We start from the raw sequence: 18,561 nt of genomic DNA on the forward strand, positions 1-18,561 counted from the left end.
TTAGAGCGCAAGCCCAGCTAGACCAGCCACGGTGATGAGTAGAGCTGGATGGGAGGAGGAAAGAAAGACATCACCAATCGAGTAAGGATATAAACACCAGCTAATGAACTCTATTAACTGAGCTCACCTTGCATCAATGAAAGCTGTAGGCTGGTCGCGCTGCTATCTGTAGGGGGGGCCGCCGTGGCGACAGGGACAGCAGCAGGCGGGCGGACGGTGGGATTTGAGACAAGCACATTGGTGACCGTGGTGTTCGGCTCTGCCAGGTTCACAACATTGGTTGTCAACCTCGGAGTGGGGGCTTCAAGTGCACCAGTAACTGCAGGTGTGCGTCAAACAGAACAGCAGCATTTCCGGTTTAGTAATAATGATGTGTGTCACTTGTTGTTTGTCTCTATGTTGTCTTACCGGGGTCGTAGGATCCGGTGGAAACGGACAGTGAGAAAGAAGGTGCTGCGCTGCTTTGACGCCTCTTGCGTACGGTGGTAGATGGCAAATTAGAGAAACTGACACTGAACGTACACTGGATCTTTCCCGGAGAGACGTTGCCCTTCACAGAACCCACTGGAAGCTGCGGATATGTACCAGGGGAAGTGTTTGGTAATTTCTGCCTCTTTAGATGGTGCAAGTCTTACACATTTGCTCAAAATGTTTAAGGTCAGTCAATACAACTCACTGATGTTAGACTGAGCTCGCCATCAACAAGGAACGCACGAAAGAACTGGACCACACTGTTGTTGTTTGCACAGATGTAGGTGATGTCGTTAGTTTCCTAATATGAAATAAAAAAATGACAATGTTGAAAGACATTGTGGATTTTGTCTCAATGAGCCAAAAGAGCTGGCCTACCAATGTGCTTTCAGAAGACAGCGTGCAAGACACGTAGCCATCAGACTCCCCTGAGAGGGCAAACTCAAAGTTCTCATCATCTCTCGTTTCTACTGAAACGAAAAAACATGATTCATCCTCTGCTGGGTTACAATCAGAAGGTTCAGCTGCACACAGCTGCTCGGTGACACAGCCTTCATCAGAGATGACCTCCTGACAAGACAAGAAGGAAAAATCAACATGGTGATTCTTAGAAGTGATATTAGGATATTTGATTTTTCGCCATTGAAAGTTGACAATCTGTTCTACAATCACACACCTCCAACGTTTGTACTGCTACTTCATCTTCTGGCTGTTCTCCATCAACTTCCCCTTCCTCTTCGGGTTGTTCTCCGTCACCTTCTCCATCCCCTTCGGGCTGTTCTCCGTCACCTTCCCCTTCGGGCTGTTCTCCGTCACCTTCTCCATCCCCTTCGGGCTGTTCTCCGTCACCTTCTCCATCCCCTTCGGGCTGTTCTCCGTCACCTTCTCCATCCCCTTCGGGCTGTTCTCCGTCACCTTCCCCTTCCTCTTCCGGCTGTTCCCCGTCACCTTCCCCTTCCTCTTCGGGCTGTTCCCCGTCACCTTCCCCTTCCTCTTCCGGCTGTTCCCCGTCACCTTCCCCTTCCTCTTCGGGCTGTTCTCCGTCACCTTCCCCTTCCTCTTCCGGCTGCTCTCCATCACCTTCCTCTTCGGGCTGTTCTCCGTCACCTTCCTCTTCGGGTTGTTCTCCGTCACCTTCCTCTTCGGGTTGTTCTTCTTCCCCTTCGGGCTGTTCTCCATCACCTTCTCCATCCTCTTCGGGCTGTTCTCCATCACCTTCTCCATCCTCTTCGGGCTGTTCTCCGTCACCTTCCCCTTCCTCTTCGGGCTGTTGTCCGTCACCTTCCTCTTCCGGCTGCTCTCCGTCACCTTCCCCTTCCTCTTCCGGTTGCTCTCCATCACCTTCCTCTTCGGGCTGTTCTCCGTCACCTTCCTCTTCGGGTTGTTCTCCGTCACCTTCCTCTTCCCCTTCGGGTTGTTCTTCATCACCTTCCTCTTCCCCTTCGGGTTGTTCTTCATCACCTTCCCCTTCCCCTTCGGGTTGTTCTTCGTCACCTTCCCCTTCCTCTTCGGGCTGTTCTCCGTCACCTTCCCCTTCCTCTTCGGGCTGTTCTCCGTCACCATCCTCTCCCGGCTGCTCTCCGTCACCTTCCTCTGCGGGCTGCTCTCCGTCACCTTCCCCATCCTCTTCGAGTTGTTCTCCATCACCTTCCCCATCCTCTTCGGGCTGTTCTCCATCACCTTCCCCTTCGGGCTGTTCCCCGTCACCTTCCCCTTCCTCTTCGGGCTGTTCTCCGTCACCTTCCCCTTCCTCTTCCGGCTGCTCTCCATCACCTTCCTCTTCGGGCTGTTCTCCGTCACCTTCCTCTTCCCCTTCCTCTTCGGGTTGTTCTTCTTCCTCTTCGGGCTGTTCTCCATCACCTTCTCCATCCTCTTCGGCCTGTTCTCCATCACCTTCTCCATCCTCTTCGGGCTGTTGTCCGTCACCTTCCCCTTCCTCTTCGGGCTGTTGTCCGTCACCTTCCTCTTCCTCTTCGGGCTGTTCTCCGCCACCTTCCTCTTCCGGCTGCTCTCCGTCACCTTCCCCTTCCTCTTCCGGCTGCTCTCCATCACCTTCCTCTTCGGGCTGTTCTCCGTCACCTTCCTCTTCGGGTTGTTCTCCGTCACCTTCCTCTTCCCCTTCGGGTTGTTCTTCGTCACCTTCCCCTTCCTCTTCGGGCTGTTCTCCGTCACCATCCTCTCCCGGCTGCTCTCCGTCACCTTCCTCTGCGGGCTGCTCTCCATCACCTTCCTCTTCGGGTTGTTCTCCGTCACCTTCCCCATCCTCTTCGAGTTGTTCTCCATCACCTTCCCCATCCTCTTCGAGTTGTTCTCCATCACCTTCCCCTTCGGGCTGTTCTCCGTCACCTTCCCCTTCCTCTTCCGGCTGTTCCCCGTCACCGTCCCCTTCCTCTTCCGGCTGTTCCCCGTCACCTTCCCCTTCCTCTTCGGGCTGTTCTCCGTCACCTTCCCCTTCCTCTTCCGGCTGCTCTCCATCACCTTCCTCTTCGGGCTGTTCTCCGTCACCTTCCTCTTCGGGTTGTTCTCCGTCACCTTCCTCTTCCCCTTCCTCTTCGGGTTGTTCTTCTTCCTCTTCGGGCTGTTCTCCATCACCTTCTCCATCCTCTTCGGCCTGTTCTCCATCACCTTCTCCATCCTCTTCGGGCTGTTCTCCGTCACCTTCCCCTTCCTCTTCGGGCTGTTGTCCGTCACCTTCCCCTTCCTCTTCGGGCTGTTCTCCGTCACCTTCCTCTTCCGGCTGCTCTCCGTCACCTTCCCCTTCCTCTTCCGGCTGCTCTCCATCACCTTCCTCTTCGGGCTGTTCTCCGTCACCTTCCTCTTCGGGTTGTTCTCCGTCACCTTCCTCTTCCCCTTCGGGTTGTTCTTCGTCACCTTCCTCTTCCCCTTCGGGTTGTTCTTCGTCACCTTCCCCTTCCTCTTCGGGCTGTTCTCCGTCACCATCCTCTCCCGGCTGCTCTCCGTCACCTTCCTCTGCGGGCTGCTCTCCGTCACCTTCCTCTGCGGGCTGCTCTCCGTCACCTTCCTCTTCGGGTTGTTCTCCGTCACCTTCCCCATCCTCTTCGAGTTGTTCTCCATCACCTTCCCCATCCTCTTCGAGTTGTTCTCCATCACCTTCCCCTTCGGGCAGTTCTCCATCACCTTCTCCATCCTCTTCGGGCTGTTCTCCGTCACCTTCCCCTTCCTCTTCGGGCTGCTCTCCATTACCTTCCTCTTCAGGTTGTTCTCCATCACCTTCCTCTTCTACTTCGGGCTGTTCTCCGTCACCTTCCTCTTCTACTTCGGGCTGTTCTCCGTCACCTTCCCCTTCCTCTTCGGGTTGTTCTCCGACACCTTCCCCTTCCTCTTCGGGTTGTTCTTCGTCACCTTCCCCTTCCTCTTCCGGCTGTTCTCCGTCACCTTCTCCTTCCCCTTCGGGTTGTTCTGCGTCTCCTTCTCCTTCGGGCTGTTGTCCGTCACCTTCCCCTTCCTCTTCGGGTTGTTCTCCGTCACCTTCCCCATCCTCTTCGGGCTGTTCTCCGTCACCTTCTCCATCCTCTTCGGACTGTTCTCCGTCACCTTCCTCTTCTGGCTGCTCTCCGTCACCTTCCCCTTCGGGTTGTTCTCCGTCACCTTCCTCTTCCCCTTCGGGCTGCTCTCCATCACCTTCTCCATCCTCTTCGGGCTGTTCTCCGTCACCTTCCCCTTCCTCTTCGGGCTGTTCTCCGTCACCTTCCCCTTCCTCTTCGGGCTGCTCTCCATCACCTTCCTCTTCGGGTTGTTCTCCATCACCTTCCTCTTCCCCTTCGGGTTGTTCTCCGTCACCTTCCCCTTCAGGTTGTTCTTCATCACCTTCCCCTTCCTCTTCCGGCTGTTCTCCGTCACCTTCTCCTTCCCCTTCGGGCTGTTCTCCGTCACCTTCCCCATCCTCTTCGGGCTGTTCTCCGTCACCTTCCTCTTCCGGCTGCTCTCCGTCACCTTCCTCTTCCGGCTGCTCTCCGTCACCTTCCCCTTCGGGTTGTTCTCCGTCACCTTCCTCTTCCCCTTCGGGCTGTTCTCCATCACCTTCCCCTTCGGGCTGTTCTCCGTCACCTTCTCCATCCTCTTCGGGCTGTTCTCCGTCACCTTCTCCATCCTCTTCGGGCTGTTCTCCGTCACCTTCCCCTTCGGGTTGTTCTTCGTCACCTTCCCCTTCCTCTTCCGGCTGCTCTCCATCACCTTCCTCTTCGGGTTGTTCTCCATCACCTTCCTCTTCCCCTTCGGGCTGTTCTCCGTCACCTTCCCCCTCCGGCTGTTCTCCGTCACCTTGTCCTTCCCCTTCGGGTTGTTCTCCGTCTCCTTCTCCTTCGGGCTGTTCTCCGTCACCTTCCCCATCCTCTTCGGGCTGTTCTCCGTCACCTTCCTCTTCCAGCTGCTCTCCGTCACCTTCCCCTTCGGACTGTTCTCCATCACCTCCCCCTTCGGACTGTTCTCCATCACCTCCCCCTTCGGACTGTTCTCCATCACCTTCCCCTTCGGACTGTTCTCCATCACCTCCCCCTTCGGACTGTTCTCCATCACCTCCCCCTTCGGACTGTTCTCCATCACCTCCCCCTTCGGACTGTTCTCCATCACTTCCCCCTTCGGACTGTTCATCACTTCCCCCTTCGGACTGTTCATCACTTCCCCCTTCGGACTGTTCTCCATCACTTCCCCCTTCGGACTGTTCTCCATCACTTCCCCCTTCGGACTGTTCTCCATCACTTCCCCCTTCGGACTGTTCTCCATCACTTCCCCCTTCGGACTGTTCTCCATCACTTCCCCCTTCGGACTGTTCTCCATCACTTCCCCCTTCGGACTGTTCTCCATCACTTCCCCCTTCGGACTGTTCTCCATCACTTCCCCCTTCGGACTGTTCTCCATCACTTCCCCCTTCGGACTGTTCTCCATCACTTCCCCCTTCGGACTGTTCTCCATCACTTCCCCCTTCGGACTGTTCTCCATCACTTCCCCCTTCGGACTGTTCTCCATCACTTCCCCCTTCGGACTGTTCTCCATCACTTCCCCCTTCGGACTGTTCTCCATCACTTCCCCCTTCGGACTGTTCTCCATCACTTCCCCCTTCGGACTGTTCTCCATCACTTCCCCCTTCGGACTGTTCTCCATCACCTTCCCCTTCGGACTGTTCTCCATCACCTTCCCCTTCGGACTGTTCTCCATCACCTCCCCCTTCGGACTGTTCTCCATCACTTCCCCCTTCGGACTGTTCTCCATCACTTCCCCCTTCGGACTGTTCTCCATCACTTCCCCCTTCGGACTGTTCTCCATCACTTCCCCCTTCGGACTGTTCTCCATCACCTTCCCCTTCGGACTGTTCTCCATCACCTTCCCCTTCGGACTGTTCTCCATCACCTTCCCCTTCGGACTGTTCTCCATCACTTCCCCCTTCGGACTGTTCTCCATCACTTCCCCCTTCGGACTGTTCTCCATCATTTTCCCCTTCGGACTGTTCTCCATCACTTCCCCCTTCGGACTGTTCTCCATCACTTCCCCCTTCGGACTGTTCTCCATCACTTCCCCCTTCGGACTGTTCTCCATCACTTCCCCCTTCGGACTGTTCTCCATCACTTCCCCCTTCGGACTGTTCTCCATCACTTCCCCCTTCGGACTGTTCTCCATCACTTCCCCCTTCGGACTGTTCTCCATCACCTTCCCCTTCGGACTGTTCTCCATCACCTTCCCCTTCGGACTGTTCTCCATCACTTCCCCCTTCGGACTGTTCTCCATCACTTCCCCCTTCGGACTGTTCTCCATCACTTCCCCCTTCGGACTGTTCTCCATCACTTCCCCCTTCGGACTGTTCTCCATCACTTCCCCCTTCGGACTGTTCTCCATCACTTCCCCCTTCGGACTGTTCTCCATCACTTCCCCCTTCGGACTGTTCTCCATCACTTCCCCCTTCGGACTGTTCTCCATCACTTCCCCCTTCGGACTGTTCTCCATCACTTCCCCCTTCGGACTGCTCTCCATCACTTCCCCCTTCGGACTGCTCTCCATCACTTCCCCCTTCGGACTGCTCTCCATCACTTCCCCCTTCGGACTGCTCTCCATCACTTCCCCCTTCGGACTGTTCTCCATCACTTCCCCCTTCGGACTGTTCTCCATCACTTCCCCCTTCGGACTGTTCTCCATCACTTCCCCCTTCGGACTGTTCTCCATCACTTCCCCCTTCGGACTGTTCTCCATCACTTCCCCCTTCGGACTGTTCTCCATCACCTCCCCCTTCGGACTGTTCTCCATCACCTCCCCCTTCGGACTGTTCTCCATCACCTCCCCCTTCGGACTGTTCTCCATCACCTCCCCCTTCGGACTGTTCTCCATCACCTCCCCCTTCGGACTGTTCTCCATCACTTCCCCCTTCGGACTGTTCTCCATCATTTTCCCCTTCGGACTGTTCTCCATCACTTCCCCCTTCGGACTGTTCTCCATCACTTCCCCCTTCGGACTGTTCTCCATCACTTCCCCCTTCGGACTGTTCTCCATCACTTCCCCCTTCGGACAGTTCTCCATCACTTCCCCCTTCGGACTGTTCTCCATCACCTCCCCCTTCGGACTGTTCTCCATCACCTCCCCCTTCGGACTGTTCTCCATCACCTCCCCCTTCGGACTGTTCTCCATCACCTCCCCCTTCGGACTGTTCTCCATCATTTTCCCCTTCGGACTGTTCTCCATCACCTCCCCCTTCGGACTGTTCTCCATCACTTCCCCCTTCGGACTGTTCTCCATCACTTCCCCCTTCGGACTGTTCTCCATCACTTCCCCCTTCGGACTGTTCTCCATCACTTCCCCCTTCGGACTGTTCTCCATCACTTCCCCCTTCGGACTGCTCTCCATCACTTCCCCCTTCGGACTGTTCTCCATCACCTTCCCCTTCGGACTGTTCTCCATCACTTCCCCCTTCGGACTGTTCTCCATCACTTCCCCCTTCGGACTGTTCTCCATCACTTCCCCCTTCGGACTGTTCTCCATCACTTCCCCCTTCGGACTGTTCTCCATCACCTCCCCCTTCGGACTGTTCTCCATCACCTTCCCCTTCGGACTGTTCTCCATCACTTCCCCCTTCGGACTGTTCTCCATCACTTCCCCCTTCGGACTGTTCTCCATCACTTCCCCCTTCGGACTGTTCTCCATCACTTCCCCCTTCGGACTGTTCTCCATCACTTCCCCCTTCGGACTGTTCTCCATCACTTCCCCCTTCGGACTGCTCTCCATCACTTCCCCCTTCGGACTGCTCTCCATCACTTCCCCCTTCGGACTGTTCTCCATCACCTTCCCCTTCGGACTGTTCTCCATCACTTCCCCCTTCGGACTGTTCTCCATCACTTCCCCCTTCGGACTGTTCTCCATCACTTCCCCCTTCGGACTGTTCTCCATCACTTCCCCCTTCGGACTGTTCTCCATCACTTCCCCCTTCGGACTGTTCTCCATCACTTCCCCCTTCGGACTGTTCTCCATCACTTCCCCCTTCGGACTGTTCTCCATCACCTTCCCCTTCGGACTGTTCTCCATCACCTTCCCCTTCGGACTGTTCTCCATCACTTCCCCCTTCGGACTGTTCTCCATCACTTCCCCCTTCGGACTGTTCTCCATCACTTCCCCCTTCGGACTGTTCTCCATCACTTCCCCCTTCGGACTGTTCTCCATCACTTCCCCCTTCGGACTGTTCTCCATCACTTCCCCCTTCGGACTGTTCTCCATCACTTCCCCCTTCGGACTGTTCTCCATCACTTCCCCCTTCGGACTGTTCTCCATCACTTCCCCCTTCGGACTGTTCTCCATCACTTCCCCCTTCGGACTGTTCTCCATCACTTCCCCCTTCGGACTGTTCTCCATCACCTCCCCCTTCGGACTGTTCTCCATCACCTCCCCCTTCGGACTGTTCTCCATCACCTCCCCCTTCGGACTGTTCTCCATCACTTCCCCCTTCGGACTGTTCTCCATCATTTTCCCCTTCGGACTGTTCTCCATCACTTCCCCCTTCGGACTGTTCTCCATCACTTCCCCCTTCGGACTGTTCTCCATCACTTCCCCCTTCGGACTGTTCTCCATCACTTCCCCCTTCGGACTGTTCTCCATCACTTCCCCCTTCGGACTGTTCTCCATCACTTCCCCCTTCGGACAGTTCTCCATCACTTCCCCCTTCGGACTGTTCTCCATCACTTCCCCCTTCGGACTGTTCTCCATCACTTCCCCCTTCGGACTGTTCTCCATCACTTCCCCCTTCGGACTGTTCTCCATCACTTCCCCCTTCGGACTGTTCTCCATCACTTCCCCCTTCGGACTGTTCTCCATCACTTCCCCCTTCGGACTGTTCTCCATCACCTTCCCCTTCGGACTGTTCTCCATCACTTCCCCCTTCGGACTGTTCTCCATCACTTCCCCCTTCGGACTGTTCTCCATCACTTCCCCCTTCGGACTGTTCTCCATCACCTTCCCCTTCGGACTGTTCTCCATCACTTCCCCCTTCGGACTGTTCTCCATCACTTCCCCCTTCGGACTGTTCTCCATCACTTCCTCCTTCGGACTGTTCTCCATCACCTTCCCCTTCGGACTGTTCTCCATCACTTCCCCCTTCGGACTGTTCTCCATCACTTCCCCCTTCGGACTGTTCTCCATCACTTCCCCCTTCGGACTGTTCTCCATCACCTCCCCCTTCGGACTGTTCTCCATCACCTCCCCCTTCGGACTGTTCTCCATCACCTCCCCCTTCGGACTGTTCTCCATCACTTCCCCCTTCAGACTGTTCTCCATCACCTTCCCCTTCAGACTGTTCTCCATCACCTTCCCCTTCAGACTCTTCTCCATCACTTCCCCCTTCAGACTGTTCTCCATCACTTCCCCCTTCAGACTGTTCTCCATCACTTCCCCCTTCAGACTGTTCTCCATCACTTCCCCCTTCAGACTGTTCTCCATCACTTCCCCCTTCAGACTGTTCTCCATCACTTCCCCCTTCAGACTGTTCTCCATCACTTCCCCCTTCAGACTGTTCTCCATCACTTCCCCCTTCAGACTGTTCTCCATCCTCTTCGGGCTGTTCACCATCCTCTTTGAGCTGTTCTCCATCACCTTCCTCTTCGGGTTGTTCTCCACCACCTTCTTCATCCTCTTCAGGCTGTTCTGCATCATTTTCTCCATCATCTTCAGACTGAGACCCAACGGCCGTCATACACATCCAACCCATCATCAAAAGCAAGAGCCATTTTGGGGGCATGTCTACAATCAAGAGGTTATATTAATTCATTAACTCAAATGCTATCAATTAATTTAAAAAGTTACTCTAGGGGAACACATCAAATCTCAATTCAGCTTTAAGAGAACAAGTACAGAGTAAAATCGCTTATGAGTAATACATTACCGCAATTTAGTGTGTATAGGCCGCTACTTTGTTCTCACGCTTTGAACCCAGCCAATTTGAATTTGAACGATTTGCAGGATAAAGAATCATTTGTTTACTGCTTCAATGTTGACATCAGATCTACGCAATTTTTTTTTTCTTACCAGACTGGTTGGAAGATACATGATATAATGATGAATGAACAGATGAACACAAACACTTCCTGCCGCTTCCTCGTATTGTTATCTTCTTCGTTGGAAGACAACTTTGTGGAAAACACGTGGAGAAATGCATCTGATGCAGCTTTCAAGTTAAAGGTAATCGATCTAGCAAAATTTGCTCAAGTCTGGCAAAGGATCTCCAAGAGACAAAAGTAACAGTTGTGATAACAAAAATTGGGGGGGGGGGGGGGGGGGGCTTAAGTCAATGTTGATGCACTACACTACTGATAGGGATATCATACAACTTCATGTCCTAAAATCTGAACTATCCCTTTAACTAGTAGTATTGCACACACTGTTCTGCACTGTTTGGAAAAAAAAAAAACATTCCCACATCCCTTGTGGGACTAATAAAGGAATATCGTATCTTATATTCTACGATGCGCAATAATCCAGACATTACAGAAAATTACGAAGTCATTAACTCAGATAATTATTTAGCATTTTATGATTGAGACACAATAGTCATATCTAAAAAAAAAAAAAAATTCAACCACGTCCCAAAATTTACATTTTTGTTAATTTGGTCAAATAATGTCGATGTATTTGGGCTGTTAATTAATTATTAATGTGGTGTTTAAAACAGAAATGTTTTCCTCTTAAACAAGAAATACGCTTTAAATATGTTATATGTATGTAAACATGCAAGTATAAATAAATGACATATGCTTTATCCTACCTGTTAGTCTTTGTTGTGTTGACTCGTCTAAAGCAAAACACAAAGATGCAAAAAGAATGAAAAAAGATTGGTCAGCTTTGCAAGTGCATCATGTAATAATTTTGCACATATCTTCACCCTTACCTTTGCATCCTTATTTAAATGGGTGCCACGTGGAGGCGGGCGGTTCTTTCATGTACATATATTTTTTTGTACATCCTCCTCTGTGTGTGTGGGGGGGGGGGGGACCTTGTTGGGCAGAGTGCAGCATCTTAAATGAAAGTCTAACTTTAAAATATGTATCATGAAGTATATTGTATGTAAAACCTGAAGCTATTATACACTTTTATTTGGAAATTTAGTGGAAGGCTGGAATGTGGACCAAAGGGAAACTGAACTGATGAGTGGCTATTTTGTTTTTGATTTTATTAACAGCAACAAATATATTTTATTTCCTTACAGACTCCCAAAACAGAAAAATAACAGAGGACGTTCTATCACAATAGACATTTTATCTTATTTATAGGGCGTAGTGGTCGGATTCATAGATTCATTTTTAGATGAAATGGGTCTTGTGATCCATATCTAACACATACTATAAAAAGGTGAACCAATCATAAATTTACCCAAACAAAACAGGTGTATATGAACTAAATACAGTAATGCGGTTGGTTTAATGTTTTAAAGAATAATGATGAATTATTATTAATTCATGTGAAATCTTGTCAGTGACTGGTGACAGAATGGGAGTGCTAACTTGTTATACAACTCTGCGTATGTGCAAAGCATGCCCACATTGAAAGATGGTAGCCTATCACACAGGAAAAACCACATTGCAGAGTAAAATGTTGAAATCTTCCAAACGGATGTTTGTGATGTTTGTTGTTGTTGAGTCACATGATGCCCACAATGTAAGTGTCCAATGTCATAAACCCCTGTGGAAAAGAGAGACAGCACAACTTGTGATGAAGTGACAATCAGTTTGGTTTTGCTGCAAACTTTGGTACAACATTGTAAAATAATTATACTTGCAGTGTGTTTTGCAGTAATTGAGTAAAGTTAACTGAAAGTTTGTAAAATTCTCATTACAGCCAAAGTGTGATGGAACGCTCACACCCTAACCTTTTCCTCTCTGAAATGCTAAAACAGTCATCAAGATGCCATGACACAGCACATCTATCAGATAATCATCAAGGCAGCGTTACCAGTTGGAGTCAACAACAGGTTGAATCGCGTTGATACAAAATTTGACTCAAGTGAGATTTCAGTCAGTGCAGATCCACACAGACTAGACCAGGGGTCTCAAACTCAATTTACTTGGGGGCCACTAGAGCTCGGATGTAGTTGAGACTGGGCCGCATCAGGTTTTCCCAAAAAAAAAAACACATTTATTAAAACCAAAAATTTTTTAGAAACTTCGCTTTGGTTCCAATTTTCTACAAGAAAAGCTCTGATAAAACATTCCACTGTTCTCAAATATCTTACTTTTTATTTTTCTACACAAAATAATATGAAAAATAAATAAACAAATCAAGAATAAAGAAAATCAATCAATCCGTAATAAATAAATAAATATAATAATAATAATAAAATGGCAAATAATAAAAACTTAAGAAACCACATATAGTTGGTGGGTAGACAAATTATTTTTTTCACATTAAAATGAACAAAGCATTATTAGAACCCTGTAGACATGACAAAACACGACTATAGTCACATTTATACTCTTTTTATTTACAACATATTGCGCAACTGCAGGGTCTTGAGACACATGCTAACTCGCAAACTTGAGAGCTAGTGACCTAGAATGATCACTATTAAAATTCCAAACACTTGGTTGTTCTGATATACGTATCTTCCATTTTCTTTCATTTTCACAAATAACTGCTTTTCATGTGTTGATATCTCTCGGACATTCATGTTGTTTTCTCTGAAAGCAGCTTACACCGGCAAAACCTATCCTACCCAATGTGAACCTGAACGTAGACATTCAGGGCTCTATGTTGATTGCAATATAATTGGACACGCTTAAGCAAAAAAATCAAACTCTCTGGTCACTTTTTTTTGCCTTTTGCTATCGAACACAAATGTTTTTAGTGTACAGTAATTGACCTCACTGATCCAATACTTCTGGAGGGTTCTGTAGATAAAAATATCCCATTGGAAATGTATGCTTATGTGTAGCTTACTGTAATTCATACATGAGGGCGTTGAGCTCCTGATACCACATCCAAAGCCAGAATAAAGCCAGTGACCAGTGGATCTGCATGAAAGGATGTTTGAAAAATACAACAATTAGCTACCATAGAATCTTAGAACCTTCATATTCATTGAGAGCTCACCTTGTGTCAGCAACAGTTGGAGACCGGGGACTGGCTGGTGATGGTGACGGTGGTGATGAAGATGAGCATGTGTGACTGTGGTGCCTGGCTCTGCCGGGTCCACAACATTGGTGGTCAACTTCGGAGTTAGTGGCTAGCAATTTCACTCGTAGTTCCACTATCACGGTCTTCACTCACTTCTCAACTTCATCTTGTCCATGGCCATGTCTGCTTCTTCATCTTGGTCTCACTTTACAATAAAGTACACATAAATACAGTAGTTACTGAGGAACTTATGAGTAATGGTTTTGTTCCTTATTAACTACTGTAATTTTGTGTATCTTTTTGTAAAGCGTTACCCTTCATCTTGTCCACTGCCACTTTCTTCATTTTGTCCACTACCGCTGTTCTGCTGATCATCATCATCACCTTTTTCACCACCGTCCTCTTTATGTTGTCCACTACTGCTATCATCTTTGTCTTCTTTATCTTCTTCACTTTGTCCACTACCACTGTCTTCCACATCATCTTCCTCATCCATCTTCATCTGTCCATCGCCATGGTCCATAGACATGTCCACAAATGATGAGCACGTTGTTTTCCCAAGCCTGCCTTTGAGAGAGACTTATTATACATGTCATATTTAACATGGGAGCCAAAAAAAAAAATGCCATAAACACAGCCCATCGCGTGTGACGTTGCATACGGCGTATGACTACAAAAATGACTTGTAGGACACCACAGGATTTTTGTTCCAACTCCAATTCAACTTTCAAACACGCATCTGAGAAGGACTTTCCAAATGCTGAGCTTTGTTGTTTTTGGTGATTGTGTTTACTTATCTGATGTGACAATCTAACATTTCTTCTCCAATGTTTGCACAATATATTCCACTGGAATCAGTGGGGGGAAAAACCCAAAATACATATGAGAGCTTTTGATTATTTTGTTGCAATTTCCCCTTGACCCACTTACCTTGGACTGAGTGGAAAACCATTTTTTCTACTACATACTGAAGGCAGAATAGACTAGAATGCCTTATATTGTCACTATACACATATATAATGAGATTTAAAGCAGCTCCTTCATGCATGTGTGTACAATATTGAAAAATAGACAGTCCTCCCTCCTTTTTCTCAGGTAATTGGTTCCACTAAGTAATAAATTGAATATTTTGTGCATAGAAAACCTGTTTATGACTTTCTAAACAGTTTTTTTTACCATTATTAGAGCCCTGGAGACATGTACAGGGGATGAGATCAATGCAGAGAAATAAAAGATAGCAGCTGCTAGCATAGTAAGCTAACAAAGTTACTAGTTAGCCTCTTTAATTTACTTATTCTAAGCTTGGTGTTTCAAACAGAGTGAGGCAGAAAGACAAAGCAGAAAGACAAAAACTTACAATTTCCACACATTTTTCACGCAGTCACTTCAGACATGCCGATAGAAGGAGACATTTTCGAACGGTGAAATAACCGCTACTTCAATCTCTGGCTGTCTGCACCGCCCATTATCTTCTGCATCCTTATTCGCTGTAGACCACTGTCAATCAATCTCTTTTATGCTGCCCCTTTGACTGCAGTGTCTCACCAGCTTTGCAGTCTTTGTATTGTTTCCAATTTTCTCCCCGACAAAAGCCACAGTTTTGACGAAATGTCCGGCGTCCAAAAGGCAGAGGAGGATGCTAATCATCACAAAAGGTTGAATTCTGGACATATTAAAGGAATGTAGAAGATATGCTATACAGCACCATTATGGAATACTTTGACTCGAAGGAGCGTATTGACATGCAATGTATTTTAACAAGGATACAAAAATGCTACAGTATTGTGGCGCGGCCCCGGGACAAAAAGGTACTTTTTGAGTAACTTCATATTTTGTTGTCTCCAACGTGTAGGTTGATCATTCAAATTCAAATGAATGGGGACGGCTTATACAAACTTAATACATTCAATATTTAATAATTGCCCACAAATAGAGTTGGCTACTTCGCGGATTTCAATTATTGCGGGCTATTTTGGGAACCTACACCCCGCGATATATACTTATACCAACCCATATACCTTTACCCCCTGTAGTTTGTACGTCATGCCCCTCAAAGTGACAGCCTATGAACACATATTTATTTCCCTTTTCTGTGCATTCTACCAAGCTAGCTAACAATGGACGTCATGAGAGGTACCTATTTTGAGCTGCTCGTCTGAACGTCATTCATGAGTGGATACCTAGCTCTCAATTTCACGACAAAGACGCAACAAGATCATTTGCTTTCAGCATTTTTTACCTGAGAACTGGAACACACAGCCATCCCAATGGGAGCGAACAACGTAAGTATTGTCGCTGTATCTATGCTGCTGTTGCTGAGTATGTGTACCAATGAGCCGAGGAAAGAAGTTTGGTAGTGTTTTAAATCATCATTGTTACCGTTTTTTTAGAGGGCTTCATAGTCAAAATCGGTGTATCCCAATGACATGCATTGTTAGCTAGCTCGTATTAACTTGTTTTCTCATGTTATAATGCACGCACAGAAAAGGGAAAGAAATATGTGATCGTGTTACATTTGTCTTTTGCAGTGCAATATTTAATGTCGGGGCGAACTTCTAGAACTTTATTCCAGTTCCTCAGGTCGGACTCAAGCTGCTTACTGCGTTGCCCAAAATAAAAATAGAAAACCTCAATCACAATACATTCAGATGTACACGGGAAACACACTGCAAAACCACAATATTTGAGCCATTACAGAAAGTGCTATACTTATTTACTGTCATATTAATGTTCATAAGAACAACTTTGCAAAATCAAGATCTGCATTTTGTTTGAGCAGCCATGAGTCATCTCACATGGATCTTGACGTGGTACCATGACAAAAATCAGCACCCGAACAGGTTCCAATCAAGATTTGTTTGGTTTGTTTGTTTTCTTACGTTTCCTCAAAGTTGCATTCCTCATGAATCATGTCCTTAACCATAGCCTTCTCAAAAGCACGGCACAGGTTCAGTGCTATGCTAAATATCTTTAAGACGTTGACGTTGCAACATTGTTTTGCTTCCGTTACATCTATCTTACTCTGTTAGCTACCTAGAATTTTGTAATAAGCACAATTTGCACCAAGAACCAAAACAGGGTTCAATGCCAAATGTTTTTCTTTTTCTTTCATCAGCCACATTTACACTTGTGATGACTTCCATGACAAAGGGTTTTAATTGAGGAGGTCGAGACCATTCAAGGCAGTACTAAATAATCGGGGTGTAACGGTATGGTTTGGTACGTCCGTTAGTTTTACAGTACAGTATGTGACCAAAATGCAAAAAAGAAAAAACTGCTACTACTACTCAAAGTCTACTGTTCTGAGAAATGTGTGCCTCTTGCCCAAAGTCAGCTGGGATAGGCTCCAGCATAACCCTGCAACTCTCGTGAGGACAAGCCACATTGAAAATTGATGGCTGCATATTAATGTTAAAATTTTGAAACAACATATGCATGGAGAGATATACTTTCAATATTAGTGCATATCCACCAACATATATGAATTTGTTGTACTCAACATGCAATTTGACTCTTGAATATTCTTGTATGTTTCACTGCAACCCATTTGTTGCTGGTTTCAGTTTCAAGTTTACGACTAAGTAAATACCTTACATTGCTGTGCCGAGTGTGATGACCAAGATATGGTCATACTGCTTGTACATCTCTAGTAAATACCATGTATTCCTCCTTTAGATTGTATTGTAACCAGGCAAGATGTTTTCTTTAGTTTAACAGCAGCTTCTCTTTTTTTTTTATTTTAACTTTTTTTTTTAGTTTCTTTTTACTTTAATGCAAGCTATTTCAAACATGATCAACATTCAACAAGGGTAAGTGACCCATGCATGATCGTGTCTCATCGGGCTGCAGATCATCAGATGCAAGCATATGTGTAGGGGTGGGGCCAGTGGCATAACATTTTGGCAGCTTAACAACAACAACATTTATTCTCAGTTACCAAAAAAACTTGAAAAAAATCATCTATTATGAAATAGTAGTCACCTAGTCAGTTGAAAATGAACTTAGCAGAGTCTAATACAAAAAAGCCCACATTTTGCAAGATGAAAACATACATACAGTTAGCAGAATCGGTATGTTTTTATGATTGACTTACAGGAGATGTGGATGAAGTCCTCATCATTATGGGATGTGTTGAGTAGATGCTTGTACAGTATGCATTGGCAGCAGTGTGGCTCCTCCTCATCATACAAGCAAACTCAAACTCCCAGCGATAAGACCTGGACGAGAGAAACATTTAAAAAGCACCATTGTACCATTTTAGTGGGGGGGGGCATGTTTTCCTGATTTGTTTTGCCCGTGGGTGCCCACAAACATCCATGCCAGCATCAAAAGCAGCAGTCCAACTTTCAACATGACTGTAGCGAAATCATCTGACTTAATAGCATACAGAACAAACACAATAGCCACCAACCACATTCATTCATTCATTCATTCATTCATTTTCTACCGCTTTTCCTCACGAGGGTCGCGGGGGTGCTGGAGCCTATCCCAGCTGTCTTTGGCGAGAGGCGGGGTACACCCTGGACTGGTCGCCAGCCAATCACAGGGCACATATAGACAAACAACCATTCACACTCACATTCATACCTCTGGACAATTTGGAGTCACCAATTAACCTAGCATGTTTTTGGAATGTGGGAGGAAACTGGAGTACTCGGAGAAAACCCAGGCATGCACGGGGAGAACATGCAAACTCCACACAGAGATGGCCGAGGGTGGAATTGAACCCTGGTCTCCTAGCTGTGAGGTCTGCTCGCTAACCACTAGACTGCCGTGCCGCCCCCACCAACCACAATAGAAGCAAATTTGCGCCAATGTTGAACCATAATGACATATTAGAAATTGACAATTAAGATCCTAGATTATAAAATTACAATGTCAAACTGGGAGAAGTGCAAGGCCTCCATGATGTTTGTGTGTGTGGTTGAGATCAAAAGTTATCGAACAATTCTCATGGTTGCCTTATCACCTTTGGTTTGACTGACAGCATCGTATTTGTTGGTTTCTTTCGGCCTTTTCCATGATTACGGGGTCGCCACAGCGGATCTTTATAATCCGCAATCCTGATTTTTTTGGCTTGAGCCCTTTATATTCCGGATGGCCTTCCTGACGAATACAGATGATGCTTACTCGTAGAGATTCGAACCTGAGGCGTCCGCTCCAAAAGTCCAGAACGCTAACCACTACACTCGTATCACAAACTTGCTAATAGCGATAAGTCACTTGTGAGCATGATAAAGCACAAAATATAAATTTGGTAATCAAAACCAATACACTGCTATGGCCATACCAACTACATTAGATGAGACAGCATGTTTCAACAATTGTAAATTGAATAATTTTTAATCATTTAATCGCAATTAGCTTGCATTTGATAATACTCAGGATCGGGTAATTTGTTGAGATGTTTGGGTTGAAAGCAATGTGCCGCATCACAGCTTTTGTTCTATTTTATTTAGCAATTCTAACAATTGAGGGCTCTGGCTCAGTGGCAAC

At 47.3% G+C, this 18,561-nt stretch overlaps 1 protein-coding gene across 1 annotated transcript; it reads right to left on the reverse strand.

Annotated features, from left to right (window-relative positions):
* Nucleotides 1-14,530, reverse strand: LOC131125905 (uncharacterized). The gene is made up of 21 exons (XM_078789156.1): nucleotides 14,423-14,530; nucleotides 13,042-13,632; nucleotides 12,889-12,962; nucleotides 11,495-11,634; nucleotides 10,721-10,747; nucleotides 8,188-9,699; nucleotides 5,839-6,816; nucleotides 5,407-5,784; nucleotides 4,240-4,365; nucleotides 3,994-4,152; nucleotides 3,769-3,939; nucleotides 3,310-3,711; nucleotides 2,578-2,769; nucleotides 1,999-2,118; nucleotides 1,867-1,944; nucleotides 1,228-1,431; nucleotides 850-1,041; nucleotides 677-772; nucleotides 409-571; nucleotides 128-319; nucleotides 1-44 (listed from the first exon to the last, which is right to left on the reverse strand). The coding sequence occupies exons 6-21, from the start codon at nucleotides 9,622-9,624 to the stop codon at nucleotides 1-3; spliced, it is 4,932 nt and encodes a 1,643-aa protein (XP_078645282.1). The 5' UTR covers nucleotides 9,625-9,699; nucleotides 10,721-10,747; nucleotides 11,495-11,634; nucleotides 12,889-12,962; nucleotides 13,042-13,632; nucleotides 14,423-14,530.
* Nucleotides 14,531-18,561: the final 4,031 nt, after the last annotated feature.

The sequence above is a fragment of the Doryrhamphus excisus genome, linkage group LG2, assembly GCF_037039965.1.
Source record: "Doryrhamphus excisus strain RoL-2023G ecotype Guam linkage group LG2, RoL_Dexc_Guam_v1.1, whole genome shotgun sequence".
In the NCBI taxonomy this organism is placed as follows: domain Eukaryota; kingdom Metazoa; phylum Chordata; class Actinopteri; order Syngnathiformes; family Syngnathidae; genus Doryrhamphus; species Doryrhamphus excisus.